Genomic DNA, 18,930 nt, shown 5'->3' with positions numbered 1-18,930 from the left:
GATTTTTTTAAGAATAATCTTGTGAATTAACAGAATTTTGTTAACTATTTTACCATTAGATGTGCTCTAATTAGATAACTCATAGGAGTATTACAAACTGATGGCTGCTTATTGCATGGTTCACTTCTAGTTGAATAAGATTTAGTAAATGGATAATAAGAAAGATAATATACTCTTGTGCTTAAATTGACTGCCATTGCACAATAAAATCACAGCTTCTGAAATGAAGCAAAGCTTATTTAAGCACCAAGAGAAAACCCATAAAAGACAGATGAAAAAGAGGAAGAGAAGCAGTGGTGGAGTAAGTTACTTCACTACAACATATAACTAATGTTTATTCCTATAAATGTCATACTACAAACAACTACATCTTACATTGCATCACTTATAGCAAATTATTGGCTTGTTACAATTATAACATGTATATAGAAAGTATATGCAGTGGCATCCACTTCATTCTTCGTCTGGATAAGCTTCAAGAAATTCCCTAATTATTAGCCTTTCGTCTGAAGTAAGATCAGGGTCATCACTAGTGAGCCTATTCCGAACTGCTGCACTGATGCTGTCTGGATTGTCGTCAAGAACCTGCTGGCACATCCAAGTTGAACATTGATTAGACGCAACAGACAATAACCGTGAAGCCAAAGGATAGAAGCTCTATTGAAAGGTTGGAGACAAAATAGACACTGACTTTTTGAGCAGTTACAAGTATAGAGAACTGCTGCAGCATATGTATGTATAATGAGATGTCCAGTGAAAAGTATGGATAATACTATCTATCTAGTTTCCAATATCTGGTTTAGATCTGCTCTAGTCAGTGTTTATATCTTGTGCCTCGGATAAAGACATTTTGACACGAGAATAATATAGTAACACACCGACTAATGAAACAAGAAGTCCAAAATAACAAAGGCATAAGTAGGAAGAAATGATAGAACATGGCACCTCTTTCTCTAAAACCAAGCGAAATAGGTTCCTTACCTTTACATAGTTGTTGATATGTCCATCTTTGTTGGGAGAAGTGATGGGCTCAAATTCATTGCATGTCCATACACCATCAACAATGTACTTGTATTCATAGTGTCCTTCCTGTTAATGGAGAGAAATTAGGATTGACAACCTTTACAAAACATTTGTTGTATGTTCTCCAATTGATTTATAACAATATGTACTTTTAATTGTTAATAATTAATAATAGTATATTCTTTAGATTGTTTTGGAATAATTTCGTGAAAATTGATTGTTAGTGCCAGCATTCTAACACGATGAACCATGGGATATATGGCATGTTTGAAGTTAAAAAGATTCAGTAGGTTGTGGTGTTTCTATAATTCTATTTTCATCATTATAAGAAAGGAAGAAACACTTCAAGCCTAAAACAACATACTTACAGGCAAATCCCTCTGGAGAGTCCACAAACCTCGTTCCTCATCAAATTCCAAGGATATTCTCTGAAAACATTATAATAAGAGTTCTTAAATGAGCTCTAATATAAAGCATGAAATAATGCAAAGTTGCTACAATAATGGAAACCCGTTATTCGTAAAAATGTCCTTCCAAAGTAGTATGAGCTCTTACTAAATTGAGGATAGGGAATGTGATTGTTATGGTATAATTCTACATTGTAACCGGTGAACTGATCTTTGATAATTTAAAAGACAAATTTATTGAGACAATTTTCTCAAAAATATACGGTAACTCTCATCTGACAATTTATATATATTTTTATTTTTAGGATTATCGGGCTTCATTATAAAACTGCAGCAGCATATTCTAGTGTCTTAACTGAAGTTGAAATTTGAAAAAGATGAACTTCAATATTTTCTAGTCAGCTAAAAGAACTGTCATACATTCTGAAGAAAATGACTAATACTATTAGTGAGACTTGACTATTACCTGGCCCCAGCCAATATCAAGTCCAGATATTTCCACTGTACTACAATCATCACCAGACCATGTCAATGTGGCAGGCTTCCTTTTAAGGCCTGTAAGCTTTAAAGAGGAAGATACTTAGTCAGGAACAGAAAAGCATCTATGAGAATAACCACCTAGCATAATCGGAAAGAAGAACGTGAAATGAAATATAGAAGTAAAGGTAGCTGGGAAACAACACTGTTTGCAGAAGACATATCTAGCTAAAACAAAGATGAAAAGCCTTTTGTGGTGTTGTAAAATATTGTAACTAAATATGTAACTAAACGTACATTATGCAACAAATATTACTATAAAACATAGTTTCTTTTCTGCACATTATAGCAGGATTGACCTTTCAATTCAATTTACTAAGTGATAAAGTGCAATATATATTACCATGCATCCCACACCAACACCACAAGCCACAAGGGAACTATGGGAATGATAAATTGTTAAAACAACAATAAAACTCACAATGTCTGCTGTGGCACTTTTGATGGCATCTAGTTTTGGAAAGCAGGAGCGCTTGCTCTGCAAAATAATAGAAAAAACTTGGTGAAGATACGTAAACTCCAGTTTATAAAAGGGAAAAAATAGAAAAAGGGATCAGCCTAGTTTCAGTGGTTATGGTTCACATATAATATTCCGAGGAATGTTTTATTGCAAAAACCAATAAAACATGGTATAATTCTATCTACAACAGGTAATAATCAACTTCAAAAACTTTGGCTACAGAAGCGATCCACATAAACTCTTTCCCCAAGTCATCACCATAAGGTACTTTAGTGCAAAGACCAATAAAACATATTATTACTCTATCTTCAACAAATGATATCACCATCAAAAGTTTGGCTACAGGAACCTAGAAGACAAACTCTTCTTCGTCAAGGGCCATAATTTAAGGCAATTATTCTCAGAGAACACTTGGAGTTAGCAAGCCAGCGAGCAATAATAATATTTGCAAAAAGTGAAACTACATACCAACATAACAGGGAAACATTACCATGAGTAAATTGAAAGCTTCACCAAGCTTATAGCCTTGAACCCAGAACATATATGTCAACTGCAATTCAAAGTTCCAAACGAATATAAGTTCAATCACAACGCAATTTAGATAAATAAAACAAAATATAGTTCCAGGAAGGTGAATATCTGTAGAAATCTGACACAGTTTGCAATTTCTTATCAAAGATCACGTTCTCCTTAAGTACTACATTAACACATGTTTTTGTTTGCAAGCAAACCTCAGTACTGAAAAACTCTCATTCCTGCTAAGAATTGTTACGAGTCAAAAGCGAAGGAGAAGTCCTTAGGAATCGTTCAGTAAGTCCTAGTTCGTTAAGGAGGACGTACAAGGAGGACTGCCGAAATGACTATGAAAGAGCTTTTGCCGCAAAAGCTTCAGGCTATGTCCCAAGCGCACAAATTCAACTTGTAAATGAAATGCATGGTTCACCACTTAAGAATAGTTATGCAAAAAATAATATTTTCCTGATCCGAGCAAACAACTAACACGTTGAAGACATAACTAAGTAAACAAGTGTACCTCTCTAACAACTTAAACTTTTAGATGAGGTTATCATACAATTCAACATGGAATCAAAGTGGGCAGAGGTACTAAGTTCAAGTCTCACTAGCATCCTTCATTGAAAAGAAGTTTTCACATGCTTGAACCGTGAAAGAGAATTTAATTAGAACGTGAGGGGTGTGTTGAAGATATACTTGAGTAGATAAAGTGTCATCTCTAACTGCTTAAACTTTTGAATGAGGTGATCCCACGACTCAACACATGAAATCGGCCAAAAGGTCTGATTTGAAGTATGACCAGCCATTGAATGGTCTCTTCTCCTACTTGTGTGCAGCCTGCAAGCACCAGAGAGGCCATTGTCCAAGACGATTCACCCGACATCTTTGAGGTTTAGAAGAAGGCAGAACATGGACCAATGCACACAGAAGGGACCCCAGACAATGATGAAATTTCGGTGAACTTTTCCACTGCACTTCTACGGCTCTTGCAATCATTAGTTCATTACAAAAACCACAAAGTGGCAAAAACAAAAGATCAAATGCAAGTACAATCACCAGATCAGTATAATAGAGCAGTCACAATGGACTTCTAGCACAAAGCAAAGGCACTGAACTGCTAATTGAAAATCAAAGTAAAGACAGAATCTGCTCAAATTCACGAATTTGGATCAGGTGTTTTCCTAATTGTGGCTGAAAATTGGAGATGGGTACGGAAAGTGTTAGGACTGGGATTTGGAGATGAGGGGAGGGGGAGTGCAGAAAGGAAACTTTTTATCATGGAGTTTGATTCTGTTATTGCAAGAACTTGATGTGTAATGCTGCAATGCTCCAGGGCAGCAATGAGTGTTAAATTTGGAAAGGAGTGATGGGAATTGATTCAGGCACAAATTGAGAGGAGGTCCAGGTGACATAGAATGTTGGAGACGAAGAGACAGGGAGATGAGGTGAGAGGAGCAGAGACCATCAACAGGAAAAGACTGCTACTCTGAAGATAATAATGTATGAAACACACTTATTCAGACAAGGGAAATTGATTGCATCATTTCATATTAAAGAGGATGTAGGCCACTTAGATATTTAAGGTCTTGCATTAAGCACAAGTAACGTATATTAGTGCATCAAAACCCCTGTTTATGGATAAACAAAGAACAAACTCAAGTAAATGAAGAAAAGAACAAGGAAATGCTAAAGTGATAGCAACCTTCTTCTACGCAAAAACACAATTCCAGATCTTCCCAGAAGCCAAATCTACATTTATCAATTCAAGGTTGACTGGGAAAAGGTCATTATTCCAGGAGCAAGGATACTGTGCTCTATGTCATTGAAGTGTTGAGAAATGATCCTAAAAATACAAGCAAGAGGGGGAAACTTCCATGTTTAATTAGTACTTTAATGCCATTGCATCTGTCAGGCGACATAGAGAAACTCATAAGCACTTACCGCAACTGCCGGAGCTCTGCCAAGTCCAGCGGTGCAATGTATGTAAGTCACACCCCCATTTCTATTGACGGCCTTGCTCAGTTTGCTTACGACAGCTGGAAGCCGCAACCTCAAATCAAATGCATCAAAATCCCTGCGTCACCAAGCATCAACACAATTAGGAATTAGCATCATGGAATTAACTTTTGGAAATGCCTCGTGGCATCACATATTCTAGAGATTATAAAATTTTATAAATACACATTAGCAAGATGCTTGTCCAATTTTTGGAAAAAACTTTTTCTGTTTTCACCTTAGCTTGGGGTAAGAATGAGAATGCCAAGACATGTCAGACCATGTAATGAAGAACCTCTTTTCTAACATCAGCAAGATAAGGCAGAGTACATTTAGCAAATATTCTCAAAATGAAAATAACTTCATCTTTTAGTACTGTGCACATATGCTGTGATAATACAAGCATATTGCTGCTCGGAATCAAATTCCAATCCTGTTTATTCCTTCTTCATATGGGTTTAAGACAAGATTGCAAAAACAAAATAATTTCACATTGTATAATATTATGTCGTAAGTCTTGTAGACCTAATGTACTTGACACAAAAAGTGCATACACTCTTGCAGTTATATTTATCAGCCATAATAAAAAGTTTAACAATTTTGGTATCTGTAAAAGATTTCCGCAACTGCCAACCAAGCGACTAGGAAATAAACAAGTGTGTTTACTTTAGTGATTGCATTTCTTGCAATTGAAGGAAGAAAGGAACTGATTCATGGGCGATATGGAAAATAAATCTTTTGCAAATGAATGCAAAACTTAGCACAGTAATAAATGTTTTCTTTCTTGTCCTTTAACCTGCTATTTCATGTTCAAAGTTCAAACCAAATCTAGCCTTTAATTTATTTCCGTATAAACCTAAAAAGTAACAGAAAGAAGAACATGCCTTTCTCAATTGCATAAACTCCTGCACTAGTTGTAACATCAAAGAAGTGGTTAACTTTCATACAAATGAAAAGGGATAGATAGAGATACAGAGAGAGACAGTGTGTTTACATTCACAAAACAAGGCACTGCTGCACTTTTTTTAACTTCTGCTAAACTAACCTTATTTCGGCACGCAAGTGTTCAATATCACTGCATTTGTTGACATATTCACGAATTGCACCAATATCAACCCCAAAATATCTAGAGAACACTAATTAAGGACTTGTAAAAAGATGTCGTAGATTGAGGGTGAAATAGATTGGTTGATCCAACATGAAATAAATAATCATGACATATTTTACGGATACTCGAGATCTGGATTTTGCTGCAAGCAAAAAATAGTTTTTACTCCAATGCTGCGAAGCTTGTCCACATCCTCAGGAGTCTGTCAATTTTGTTGGAGTCAAAAAAAGAAGTCAAAAGATCACCTTAAGAAAAGGATAATATGTTCTAAGAAAAAGGAATTACTCGTCACCTGTAGACATGACCCAACAATCAAATCTGGACGGATGAAGTTGTAGTTCATTCCTAACTCATGCCTATAGGTTAAAACTGCATTAAGAAAGTTAGTGACGATATGAGTGTCACACGTAGTAGTTAGTTAATAGAACTCTGCAAAATTTTCTGATTAATTACTGCCTAAAAGAGAATGTCATTATTCCTTGTGAGAAGAACAAGGATTATAAGTGTTTTAATTTCCTTTTTGGGCACTCATTTTGTAATTATGGGTGACTTCACAAATTTAGTGAAGTCTATATATTAATATACAAATATGTTACCTTCTCAAAAAAAATAAAAGAGAATGTCATTAAGTTAGATGATCCGGAAATTATGCTAATACAACTGAATCAGGAGCAAACTTGGAGTTGCAGTTTGCGTAAGGAAAGGATCTTCAACAAAGGGCAAGGCAAGAAGGAGAAACAAAGAAAAGTAAATAGTAGAAAAAGATTGTACATAACTTAACCGATTCAGCTAGCATGTAATGCAGCTTTATAAAATTGCCAGGGGCAGGGAGACTAATAAGTTTTCCTTGATAAGTCAAACTAATAAGTTTAATAGCTTTCTTATTCATATCGGAAAGGCATGCACCAGAAAAATACTCAATGTGAAAGAAAATAAGGTTCACAAACCAAAAAATGTGTAGAAAGATAGACGAACCAGCTCCCATGGCTGCAGTCATGTCATTGCTGTATGTATCAGATTTTCCTGCATCCTTCTCTGTTTCACCCTTCTCTGTACTAGATTCAGAACCAGATACAACCTAGAAAGAGAGCAAGAAAGCTAATGCCAATTCAGAAATGGATTTCATAGATAAAAGAAAGAGTAGACAGCGAGAGAGAGGAGAAGAAGCTGCAGTGAACACTTAATAAATGCTACTCCTATAACATATCTGATTTCAACAAGAAGCAGAAAGCATGTTCCAATTTTTTCACAATTTTTGGCCATATTAGGACTTCACAAACTAGCTTTAAGATATGAAAATATGAAATGTTGGATCGAGTTCAAATCTATACTTCCACCTCATAGAAACTTTTAGATTGGAGAGCAGCATTCTTGGAGACTATACCTTTAAAAAAATATGTTAATAGATGAAAACAAAAGCAACACTTTGCCTTGTCACGAAAAGTAAATCATGTCCTTTTTCACATCCATTATCCACAACTGGTCATGCCAGCAAATAAGATTTTTTTGTATTAGCACGCATATAATTGCTACTTCTATTGTCTTATTTCTTTTGTTGAGTTTATAAAACAAGAATATCTGACATCAATATCCATTTCTATGATGGCACCCAAGGGTGTGGATTGCGGTCTAGTGGTCAATGAAGTGGGATGAGAACCATGAGGCCTCAGGTTCAAATCCGAGCGGAAGACAAAATCACTAGGTGATTTCTTCCAATCTGTCCAAGCCTTGGTGGACTGAGTTACCCGGTACTTGTGCTGGTGGGAGGTAGCAGGTACCCCATGGAATTAGTCGAGGTGCTCGCAAGCTGGCCCAGACACCTCGGTTATCTGCAAAAAATCCATTTCTATGATGGATAATACTAGCGAAATTGCTGTAAATTTTGGAAATGACAAAATCTAGATTCATCCGGTACTTACTGTTAGGTACATAGATGGTTAACAACAACTCCAGAATGTAAAAGGAAGTAGGTTAATCATATAAATAATCTGATCAATCCAAAAAAATGTAAAGTAAAAAGGAACTACCAGTGAATAAGTCATCATTTGCTGATTCAAATCTTACCTGTGCCACAATACTTAGACGCTGATCAGCAAATTTTGTCATCCCCTGTAAATGAAAATGATAAGGTTCAATATTGATCACATGTAGAAATTACAGATCACCACTCCTTCCTTTTCAATTTGTATGACATTTCCTGATGTCCCAAAACGTTTGATACCATTCATTTTACATACTACATTCACAACTTTGAAAATATGTTTTCTCTATCAAACAAACGTTACAACCATTACTTAAATATTTAATTGTGAAATTTAGCACACAAGAAAATATATGCACGGCAAATAATAGCAATCTAAACCTAGCAACAAGAGACAATAATCAACAACAATAAAAAGGAGTAACAAGGACACTAAGATTTTAATGTGAAAAAACCTTCTCAATAAAGGAAAAACCAGCAAATTAATATCACTACAGTAACAAATTTACACTTCAAAATCTCGAGTAAAATACTTAATAGACCACAATACACTTAAAAGAAATAATTCTCTTTTGAATTACACAACTTATTATAACATCGCTCACCTTCTCAATTTTTCTGACAGACTATTTTCTTTCTCACTGTATGTGTAGTGAAATGAGAAGAGCTGCCCCTTTTATAATGGCAAAAGTGTGATCTCTGGAATATGGTACCTGCAAGCATTTTTTGGTGTATTTGGGTCGAAAGGAATAGTAGATGTTTTGATGAATTATCAACTTCAATAGGTTGCTTAAAGGCTAGATGTTTGGTTAATTTGTTTCACTGGGCTAACCTTACTACTGTAAATAACTCTGATGTTTTCTTGGACTTTGTCAGCTCTCTAGTTTTGTAGCGCTTAATTGTAAATGAGCTGCCAAACTCACTTCTTTTGTAACTTTTGCATCTTCTTGATGCCTTTTATGATATATTCTACTCACTTCATCAAAAACAAATGGCAAAAGTGTGATCTCTAACTAGTAGAAAAGGAAAACGAAAAATTCCAAGACTTTGTCACACAAACCAAACTTGGTCCCACTCAATATTATGGCCTAATGGCCAATGAAGTGGGAGGATAATCATGTCTCAATTTCAAATTTTAGCGAACGAACAAAAAAATTCTAGGTGATTTCTTCACTTGGCATGTGCGGAAGCTGGCCCGATTAGTCAATTACTACCAAATGGGGATGGTATGGACCCAATATATTTTTCTTCCAATATGACTAACTAATATAATATACAAATCAAATTAACGTCTGTCCAATCAAATCCAGTCATCAAGTAGAACAGAGAGAGTATCAAAATTAAAAATGACGCAATTAAAGAAATGCAAGAGATCATTACCAGTGAAACAACGGGGAAATAAGGCTTTTTTGTAGTGCCTGTGAAGTTTCTCAGTGATAAACCAGAGGATCTGAGAACCAAATTAAATTGAATTATTAATAGAAAAAAAATTAGAATTTAGTAGAAGAAAATCGAATTCAAACCTGGGAAGATTCTGAAGGCAATTCATTGGGAAATTAATGGAAAAAGCAGAGAGAGGAATATGAATCTGAGTGTAATATAAAACTGTTGAGCAGTGGAAATGAAAACTGTGAACAAACTTATTTAATCAGTGTACAGTGTACTTTAACTTTTAAGTGATATTTTTCTCCATTTTTTGGCGTTTTATATCTTCCAATCAAAACTCAAAAGGCACCTTTTTCAAGATTCTGTATAATACCCTCGGATTTTTTGCTTTTTTCGTAGGGTACTCAGATCTTTTTCTTTTTGTTCGTAGGTTACCAGCTTGGAATTAATCTTTTTTTTTTCTTTCCTTTTATAAGTAGTGCAAATGTAAAAGATATATTTTGAATGGATGATAAAATATATACAGTCAAACCTTTTTTTTTTTGTAACAGGTTCGTTTGTTCCAAATATTTTTATATGTTATACAGAAGTATTGTTATAGAAAATATATATTATAACATAACATTAAAATTGATTCCGAAAAAAACTTAGCTTTTATATAGTAAAGTGTTGTTATATAGAGATGTTGTTATAGAGAGGCATGATGGTAGTTTGTATATTCCTAATAGATTATAGGCAAACGTTTTTATTTTATACCTAGCTAGAGTGAGGATTAATTTGGTGATCTCGATTTAAACTAAATAGTCTCAAATATAAGTAATTTATCATCCCTCCTTTTCTAATTTTTGATTGTTGCATCAAAACCTCATAGAAGTCTTTTAAAAATCACACCTTCTCGATGAGCTATTTTTTCACAAATCTTCAAATCCAAAGAAGTAACTTCACTGGATAAACACTCTGATACCACTTGTTAAAATATTATGTGAGATATTTGTACTACCATAAAGTCATCAAAAGAACATAAATATAATTATATCATTCTTAAGAACTCTACTTTATATAACACACATATGAGGAAGAAAACATTAGAAATTTTCTTATAGTAAGATAACAATTAAACACTTAGGGTGTGTTTGGTATGAATGAAAATATTTTTTCCAAAAATATTTTTTAATTTTTTCATGTTTGGTTGGTTTAAATGTTTTGAAAAATATTTTCCTCATTAACTCATTTTCCTCCAATTGGAGAAAAATATTTTTCCCTATCAAGAGAAGGAAAAATATTTCCCACAACTCTTTTTCAACATTCCCTGCCCTATTCCCATATGCACATTTATTTATTTTAAGAATTCACATTTTTTAAAGTAACATGAACAAAATCATCCACCAATATATGCGCCTCTTAAATCAATACATTTCATCTCCAATTCATGAACTAAAATAAATAATTAAAATGCGCAAACAAGTTTAATTTAATATTTCAAAAATCTAACGTCATTTTGCATTTACATTATCTTCTACTATTATTATTAGTATATTTTCTTAAGCCTAATCTTACTTAAATGAATGGATTAATAGCTTGTTGCTCCATGATTACATTATAATTATCCCTTTATTCTAGGGCTGCAAAAATGTTTCGTGTGAACCTAATATTAGCATGGTTTTTAGTTAAATTTAGCTGCTTTAATTATTTTCTTGGTTATTAAAACTCCCTACATCCGACAATTATAAATACTTTTTTGGGCTAAATTTTTTGAAATATTGAGCTATAACTGCCGTTGTCATTGAAATCATGTAAGTTTATGTTAACACTTATGTATGGATATTACCAAAAATAATTCTAGTTGCGAACAAATATATGTTATTATTTTGAAATTAGAAAAATATTCACTTATATATACTTATGAATAATTCTTAAATAATCACATTTTCTTTTCAAAAATTGAATGATATTCTCGGATGAGTTATGTAGTATTATATTGAAATAAAACAAACTTTCTGTTTACCCTTAAAATTGGATAACAATTAAACTTATAATGAGGTTCTAAGGATACGAGATTTCACTTAATACCAATTGATAAATATGAAGATTAATAACAGAAATAAACTATAAAGTAAAGCAAACCAGTGTTAGAATGAAACTCAGCCCTCAAGTTTGGATACCCTTGAACTGGTTGATGCAAGAACAATTAAAATATAACAAGTTGATGAACAATAGTATAAACGAGAAAGAGAATTATATTGCCTTTTATATCTATGAATAATGTTCTTTGCAAATGATTAGAACTCCCATTTATATAGTAGAGGAATTCCACTTATGGTATAATTCTAATTACAGAAGAAAATCCCATGATTAGCTAATTAACCATTTCTGATTTGATCTATTCCAAGATTTACGCCATGATCCTAGACCAGCCACGGATATCTCGCCTTTCTATTATTGTGCTATCTTCGATCTTGCTCGATATTTGTCTCATTTGGCTTCGATCGCTACTAGCCTCGATCTCGACAGGTACCTCGATTTTGAACTCGGTACCTTATCCTCGTGATTTAGTATATTCCGTTACCAGGCCGTCCTTCAATGCAACCTCCCGGTCTCAGTCAAATAGTAGAATCGGGTGGGCCCGGATTCAACAGTATACAGATAGTCCCCTCATTTTTTGGAGTGTAATGACAAGAAAACGAATTGAGCCTTCGATTTTCTACCTCGACCTGTCATGACGTCATCCTCGTGACGGAAGTGACCGAAACGTCCCGTCGGTACAGTTTTCCAAGTCATTAATGAGTGTCAGTTAGCGGTCGGCCACTAGTGCCTTTGAACTGTCGCCGTGAATCCAATAAATAGACCCCTTTATCATTAATTCAAACTTTACTTTCACTTCCTTCTAATCTCTAAAACTTTTATATCTCTTAAGTTCTTCCCTTCTACAAATCTTCAGGTTTTGCTGTCACGACCCAAAAATCCCACCACGGGCGTCGTGATGGCACCTAGTCTCTAAGACTAGATAAGCCGATTTCAATTATATTTTTGGAGCCATTTTTTTAATTAAATAAGTAACCAAAACTAACAGCGGAACAAATATGAATGCACAACCTCCCAAGACTGGTAGTACTGAGTCACGTACTCTAACTGAATACATGGAATGCCACCCTTATCTCCCCAAAATAACAACTCATACAACACAATAATTTACACAGAAAATTATCACAGCAACATAATAAAATCAATTTATATCACAATTTTCCCAATGGCCACAACCAAATTTCAAAGATATAACAAAATCAATTAATTTCACAACAAATAGCTCAAGGCTCCACACAATGTATATAACACCCAAAAACAATCAATAGAGATAGAAATTACTCAGCATAAAACAAAACCTTCATTAATGCAAATTTAGATAATTATATTAACACTTATTTTTAAGCTCGCTTAAATTAATTATTTGCATAAAAAAATTTATTTTGGAATTTATTTCCAAGAAATATTAAACCAACAATACTAATATTTCAAGTAACAATCACATCAAATTGTCATATAACAACATATTCAACAACAACAAGGATTTAGGCACGATAAATAGATGATTAAATATATACCAATCAATTACCCAATTTACCACACAATATGCTCAGGACTTTAACTCAATAAAATTTACACATATAAGTCGAGTACTACTCGTCACCTCGCGTACACGACTTTTCACATTTCACAAATGGCACATAAGACTCGATGCCTAAGGGGTAATTCCCCTACTCGAGGTTAAGCAAGACACTTACCTTTTTGAAGTTATGCTGATATTCCAAAATCGCCTTCTTGCTTGAATTGGCTTCCAGATCGCTCAAATCTATTCAAATCAGTTGTATAACTTCATTAAAATTTATCAAAAATAATTCTGGATAATAAAACGTCGACTTAGAAATTTATTCCAAAAAGTCAACAAAAGTCAACACGGGGCCCGCCTCTCAGAACCCGACATAATTTTCATGAAATCCGAATACCCATTCCGATACGAGTTCAACCATACCAATTTTATTGAATTCCAATAACAAATCGACCTCCAAATCTTAAATTTAAACCAAGAGGATTTTCTAAATTTTGCAACCCAATTCACTAATTTAGTGATAAAAATAGCAATAGATTCATGTAATTCAACCAAAATCAAGTTAGGAATTCTTACCCCAATGTTTTCCTTGAAAAACTCTCGAAAAATTGCCTCACCCGAGCTTCCTTGGTTTAAAAATGGAAGAATGACACGAATTTGAACTTTATTCTGCTGCCCAAGTGTTTGTTCTTCGCGTTCGCGAGACTCCCCTCGCGTTCGCGATGAACAAATTCTTCAAAAGTCATTTTCAAACTCTTCTTAGACAACCTCTAGTATAATGGGCATAACTTTTTATACAAAACTCCAAATGATGAATGGTTTGATATTCTGAAAACTAGAGTCCAAGGACTATAACTTTCATTTATTTATTATCTCCCAATTCCTTATAGATTACGAGATATAAGCTTCCAAAGTTAACCCTGTGCAATAGAGATTTCCAAACTCTTCCCCGATAGCCTATAGTGTATCTACCATAACTTTTTATACACAACTCCAAATGACAAGTAGTTTACCTTTCTCAAAACTAGACACAAAGAGCTACAACTTTCATATTTTGATTATTTCCAAATTCGTTATAGATTGTGATATATGAGCCTCTAAAGTCAGACGACAAACATCAAAATTTCCTTCTTCGCGAACGCGAAGAACAAAATCCTAACAGCAAAATCATTCTTCGCGAACGCGAGAGGCTCCTCGCGAATGCGAAGAACAACACCAGAACCAACAACCAACAGCATCAAAACACCCAAACTTGATCCGGAACCACCCCGAATCAAACCCGAGGCCCCGTCCAATCGTACCAACCAGTCCCAATACATAACACGAATTTGCTCGAGGCCTCAAATCACATCAAACAACATCAAAGCCACGAATCATACCCCAATTCAAGCCTAATGAACTTTGAAATTTTAAATTCTATATCTTGTGCCGAAACACATCAAATCAATCTGGAATGACTTCAAATTTTGCACACAAGTCATAATTGACATAACGAAGCTATTCCAATTTTCAGAATCAGATTCCGTCCCCGATATCAAATAGTCAACCCCCCGGTCAAACTTCCCAAAAATTCATCTTTCGCCATTTCAAGCCAAATTCCTCTACGGACCTCTAAATAATTTTCCTAATACGCTCTTAAGTCTATAATAACCATACGGAGCTATTGACATCATCAAAATTCCATTATGGAGTCGTCTTCACACAGTTCCGACTACGATAAAAAATTTAAGACTTAAGCTTCCGTTTTGGGGACCAAGTGTCCCAAATCACTCCAAATCATTTGGTAACTGAATTCAACCATGCATGCAAGTCAATACACATAGTAAGAAGCTTCTCAGGGCCTTATGCCGCCAGGTGGGGCTTAAATTCTTAAAATGACAAGTCAGGTCATTACATTTGCTGTTAATCCTTTCTCAAACGTCAAGTACTATTATCTCCCTCTTCTTCAAACTCACACAAAAATAGCAAAAACATCTAAAACGGTACCATAAAAAGAATTTGCTTCATCTTCTCAACCGGCCGGCGGGAAAACGTCGGTGGAACCCCGTCTTGAGGAATGTATTCCTGGGGGGTGAGCGCTAAACTCTTATTTCAAGATCGATAAAGCCCCATCGATTCTTGGTCGATGCGAGCCAATTTTGAGGTATATATGCTCGATAAGTAAGGGATACCTTAAACAGGTAAATAAAGACTACAATTGGGAGGTCAAAGAGGTGGTGGTCCTGACCCCCGAAGAAGACATCACCACTCATATGGAAGGGTTTCTAAGTGTCTACACTTACCCTTTAACGCTGGGCTCCCTCGACCCTGTCATCGTTGATTTTTGTCGTCAATATCAAATAACCCTAGGCCAAATCCATCCTTTCTTTTGGCGAATTGTTATTCTGCTCCGATTCTTCGTAAGCAAAGTCGAGGGGCTTCCTTTCACCCTCGATCACCTTATCAGACTGTATAGCTCCCGCCTCTATCAGGGCGGTTTAATAAAACTCCAACGTCGGGCTACCAAAGTGTTGTTCTTGAGCATAGACGAGGACAAGGATCGAGGCTGGATGGACCGGTTCGTTCGAGTGAGGACTTCCGACCTAATCCTAGTCGAAAAGATGCCATTTCCTAAGAAATGGAACATGAATCGTAAGTATCATCTCACTGTTAGCTTCCATGTATTATTTGTTCCTCTGTCTTTTCTTATTGATGTCTTTTTCCATGATATAGAGGTTGCTTGGATGCCCCGTGAGATTCTCGACCTCTATATACGTCGAGTGCTCATGGCGTTATTTAGCAAAGGGCCGATGAGAGGGCAAGAATCATGGTAAGCCCACTTTTTGTGTATTTGATGATTTGATTAAGATGACCTTCTTCTACTTATTCAATTCTCTCGTGTACAGGCCTGGGCAAGGATGCGGTCATGAGGCCCTCGTCTGGTGAGGAGGAGACTTCGACCCCGGTTCAGAAGCCGACGAAAGATAAGAAAAGGAAAAGGACCTCATCCTTCGAGGATCCAAAGCCTAAGAAGAATCCGGTTCGTAAACCGAAGAAAGACATCGTTGCCCTACCTGCGGATGTGATTCAACGGCTAAGGGAGAAAGAAGAAGAAGATGAAGATGATGGCTCGGAACTGGTGGCCCGAGTGAAGAATTCCATCGAGACCTCAAAGTCCGCTGAGTCGGTGGTGGTTGAGGAGATTTCGCCTCGAGCCGAGGAGGTCTTGGAAAAGGGATCGAGCAAAGTCCCCGAGTTGTCGAAGAGCGAAGATGCCTCCCGCTGAGATGATAAAACTGTGGGTATGTCTGAAGAGGCTGGCTCCGAGGCCCTTCGCAATGAGGAGAACGCCCCAAGTGGCTCACTTGGGGCAATAGATATTGGAGACTCGTTGATTCTCCCTGCATTTTCCAAGGAGGTAATTCGGGAGGCCCAAGCTACGAGGACTCCCAAAGTAGACGGGCCCATGAAGGGGAGGACCCTTTTCGTGGTTACTTTATCGGGATCGAGGATGCCACCGACCTGAGTGAAGCATAAAGTCTCTTTGATGAGACTCAACAAGCCTTGAATCAGGTGAGTCTCAACTCCATTTGTCGATATCATACTTAGTTTATTTCTTCTCTTCCTTTCTTTTTTCCGTATAGGCTTTGGCACTCCATCAGGAGGCATTTTCAAAGTCCCGAGCAGAGTTAAGCCGATGTGAGGCCGACCTCAGAGGGCTCACAGAGGAGAGGAATGCCCTTAAACTTCTCAGTGGGCAAAAAGAAGAGGAGATCAAGGACTTTCGAGCCGAGTTGGCCAAGGCTTACCAAGATCAAACACGACCTGATTGAACAGGTAATGAAAATCTTAAAAGCTCATGGACTCGATTCGGGAACGGTGGCTAACATTTCAATCTCACAGCTGCAGCAGAAGGTCGAGAGGATTGAGCAGTTCCGCGAGGAGGTCAACATGATGAAGGCAGAGACCTTGGGGTAGAAAGAAAGTATGGATCGCTTTGCTGCTAAAAAAGAGGCTGCTCGAGCATAATTGTCATCAGTCGAAAGTCAATTTCGAGGCATGAAGGAGAAAGGCTCAGTTCAGGCAAAGAAAATAGAGGAGCTCGAGGCTCGGTTGGCTTCTGAACTTGCAAAGGCCAAATATGAAGCCGAAAAGGCAAAGGTCGAGACAGAGGTGATCGTGGTCGTCTACCGGGCCGATGCTGAAACCGCTCAAGTCTAAGCAAGAAAGGCAGCCGAGACCGCTCAAACTCGAGCACATTGGATTACTAAACTCGCCAAATGCCAATCAAGGAGGGAAACCCTCGAGGAGATCCATGCTCAAGGTTTCGATCTTACCGATGAGATAATAAAGGCTAGAGAGTATGAAGCTGATGCTGGAGTGTTGGCCTCTCCGGGTTGGTGAATCATCGACGCATACCTTTGACATTTGTCGCACTTTCGAACAAACTATTTTGTATCCTTTTCTATATCGGTCCAATAGTATCATGCTTTGATGACTTTGTGAACCAATGATTCAGCACCAGAATGATTTCCACATGTGCCCTCGTGGATTTATCGTAGGACGTAGTCGGTATCTCCTGGTCCCAAACATATAGTCAATGGTCCCTCGAACATCCTTCTATAAAGTGTTCCATCTATGGCCAATATGAATCGTGCGGCCTTCGTACGTATAGTCCTCAATTCCTTAGGATCCGATGGAAGCTTCCTGTTCTTTAGGTACTCGATATATTTGTTCCTCTAATCCCAGGTCAGACTTGTGGAGTTGATTTTGGCGTGGCCTTCTTCGATTACTGACCTTGAAAGTTGTACGACAATCCCCGAGCTAATCTCGTTGTCTTCAACTGATGACCCCAAATTTGCAAGGGCATGGGCCTCGCTGTTTTGTTCTCGAGGCACATGCTGTAGGGTCCATTCTTTAAACCGATGTAGAGTCACCTGTAGTTTGTCCAAGTATCTCTGCATTCGATCTTCTCAAACCTCGAAGTTTCTATTGACTTGGTTTACCACAAGCATGGAGTCACATTTGGCCTCAATGATCTCCCAAACCTTTAGCTAGCTTGAGACCTGCAATCATGGCCTCATACTCGGCCTCATTGTTAGTTAACTTGGAAGTTTTGATAGCTTGTCTAATTGTATTACCCGTGGGTGATTTCAAAACAATGCCTAGCCCGGACCCCTTCACGTTTGAAGCGTCGTTTGTGAAGAGGGTCCACACCCCCGATGATGTACCCGACTTTAATAATAGTTCCTTTTTGACCTCGGGTACGAGGGCTAGCGTAAAGTCGGCCACGAAGTCCGCTAATATTTGAGACTTAATGGGCGTTTGGGATTGATACTTGATATCGTACCCACTGATCTCGACGACCTATTTGGCCAATCGACCCGAAAGTTCGGGCTTATGCAAAATATTGCGAAGGGGATAAGTAGTCACCACACATATCGGGTGACACTGAACATATGGTTTTAATTTCCTAGAGGCACTTGTAAGGGCAAATGCTAATTTTTCTAAGTGCGGGTACCGGGTCTCGGCCTCACCTAAAGTTCGACTAACATAGTAAATAGGAAATTGCGTACCTTGCTCTTCTTGAACTAGGACCCCACTTATCGTGATTTCTGAGACTGCTAAGTACAAGTAGAGTTGCTCGTCCGTTTTAGGAGTATGAAGCAGTGGCGGGCTCGAGAGGTACCGCTTTAATTCTTCCAATTCTTGTTGGCATTCTGGGGTCCATGCAAAATTGTTCTTCTTTTTGAGCAGTGAGAAGAACCTGTGACTTCTATCCGAAGACCTCGAGATGAATCGGCCTAGGGCAGCTATATGCCCTATTAATCTTTGTACGGCCTTAACATTGTCCACGACTGTGATGTTTTCGATTTCCTTGATCTTATCGAGGTTGATTTCGATCCCCCGATTTGATACCATAAAGTAGAGGAACTT

At 36.9% G+C, this 18,930-nt stretch overlaps 1 protein-coding gene across 4 annotated transcripts; it reads right to left on the bottom strand.

Moving 5' to 3' along the window:
- Positions 1-297: 297 nt before the first annotated feature.
- LOC104099864 (phosphoglucan phosphatase DSP4, amyloplastic) lies at positions 298-9,708 on the bottom strand. 4 transcript variants are annotated; one of them, XM_018771933.3, is made up of 14 exons: positions 9,548-9,708; positions 9,405-9,474; positions 8,108-8,152; positions 7,019-7,121; positions 6,336-6,412; positions 6,169-6,245; positions 5,981-6,061; positions 4,882-5,014; positions 2,918-2,977; positions 2,389-2,445; positions 1,897-1,992; positions 1,392-1,451; positions 982-1,089; positions 298-588 (listed from the first exon to the last, which is right to left on the bottom strand). In XM_018771933.3, exons 1-14 carry the CDS (start codon positions 9,571-9,573, stop codon positions 454-456), a joined length of 1,128 nt encoding a protein of 375 aa, XP_018627449.1. In that variant the 5' UTR covers positions 9,574-9,708; the 3' UTR covers positions 298-453. The 4 variants fall into 4 exon arrangements, with proteins under 4 accessions (XP_018627449.1, XP_009605289.1, XP_070031382.1 ...); XM_009606994.4 differs by having other exon boundaries at positions 298-585; positions 9,548-9,707; XM_070175281.1 differs by lacking the exons at positions 9,405-9,474; positions 9,548-9,708 and adding an exon at positions 8,630-8,775 and having other exon boundaries at positions 298-585.
- Between the last annotated feature and the right edge of the window lie 9,222 nt (positions 9,709-18,930).

The sequence above is a fragment of the Nicotiana tomentosiformis genome, chromosome 5 (genome assembly GCF_000390325.3).
Source record: "Nicotiana tomentosiformis chromosome 5, ASM39032v3, whole genome shotgun sequence".
Lineage (NCBI taxonomy): Eukaryota > Viridiplantae > Streptophyta > Magnoliopsida > Solanales > Solanaceae > Nicotiana > Nicotiana tomentosiformis.
This window is presented reverse-complemented; position numbering and strand designations above follow the sequence as displayed.

Bases quoted from the DNA above. Each gene is read 5' to 3' on its own strand.
- LOC104099864 (XM_018771933.3), bottom strand. From the start codon at position 9,573: ATGAATTGCCTTCAGAATCTTCCCAG. The intron at 5,015-5,980 runs GTTAGTTTAGCA...TTGGTGACGCAG, and splicing joins CACTTGCGTGCCGAAATAAG to GGATTTTGATGCATTTGATT. The intron at 1,452-1,896 runs GTAATAGTCAAG...TAATGTTTTCAG, and splicing joins TTGATATTGGCTGGGGCCAG to AGAATATCCTTGGAATTTGA.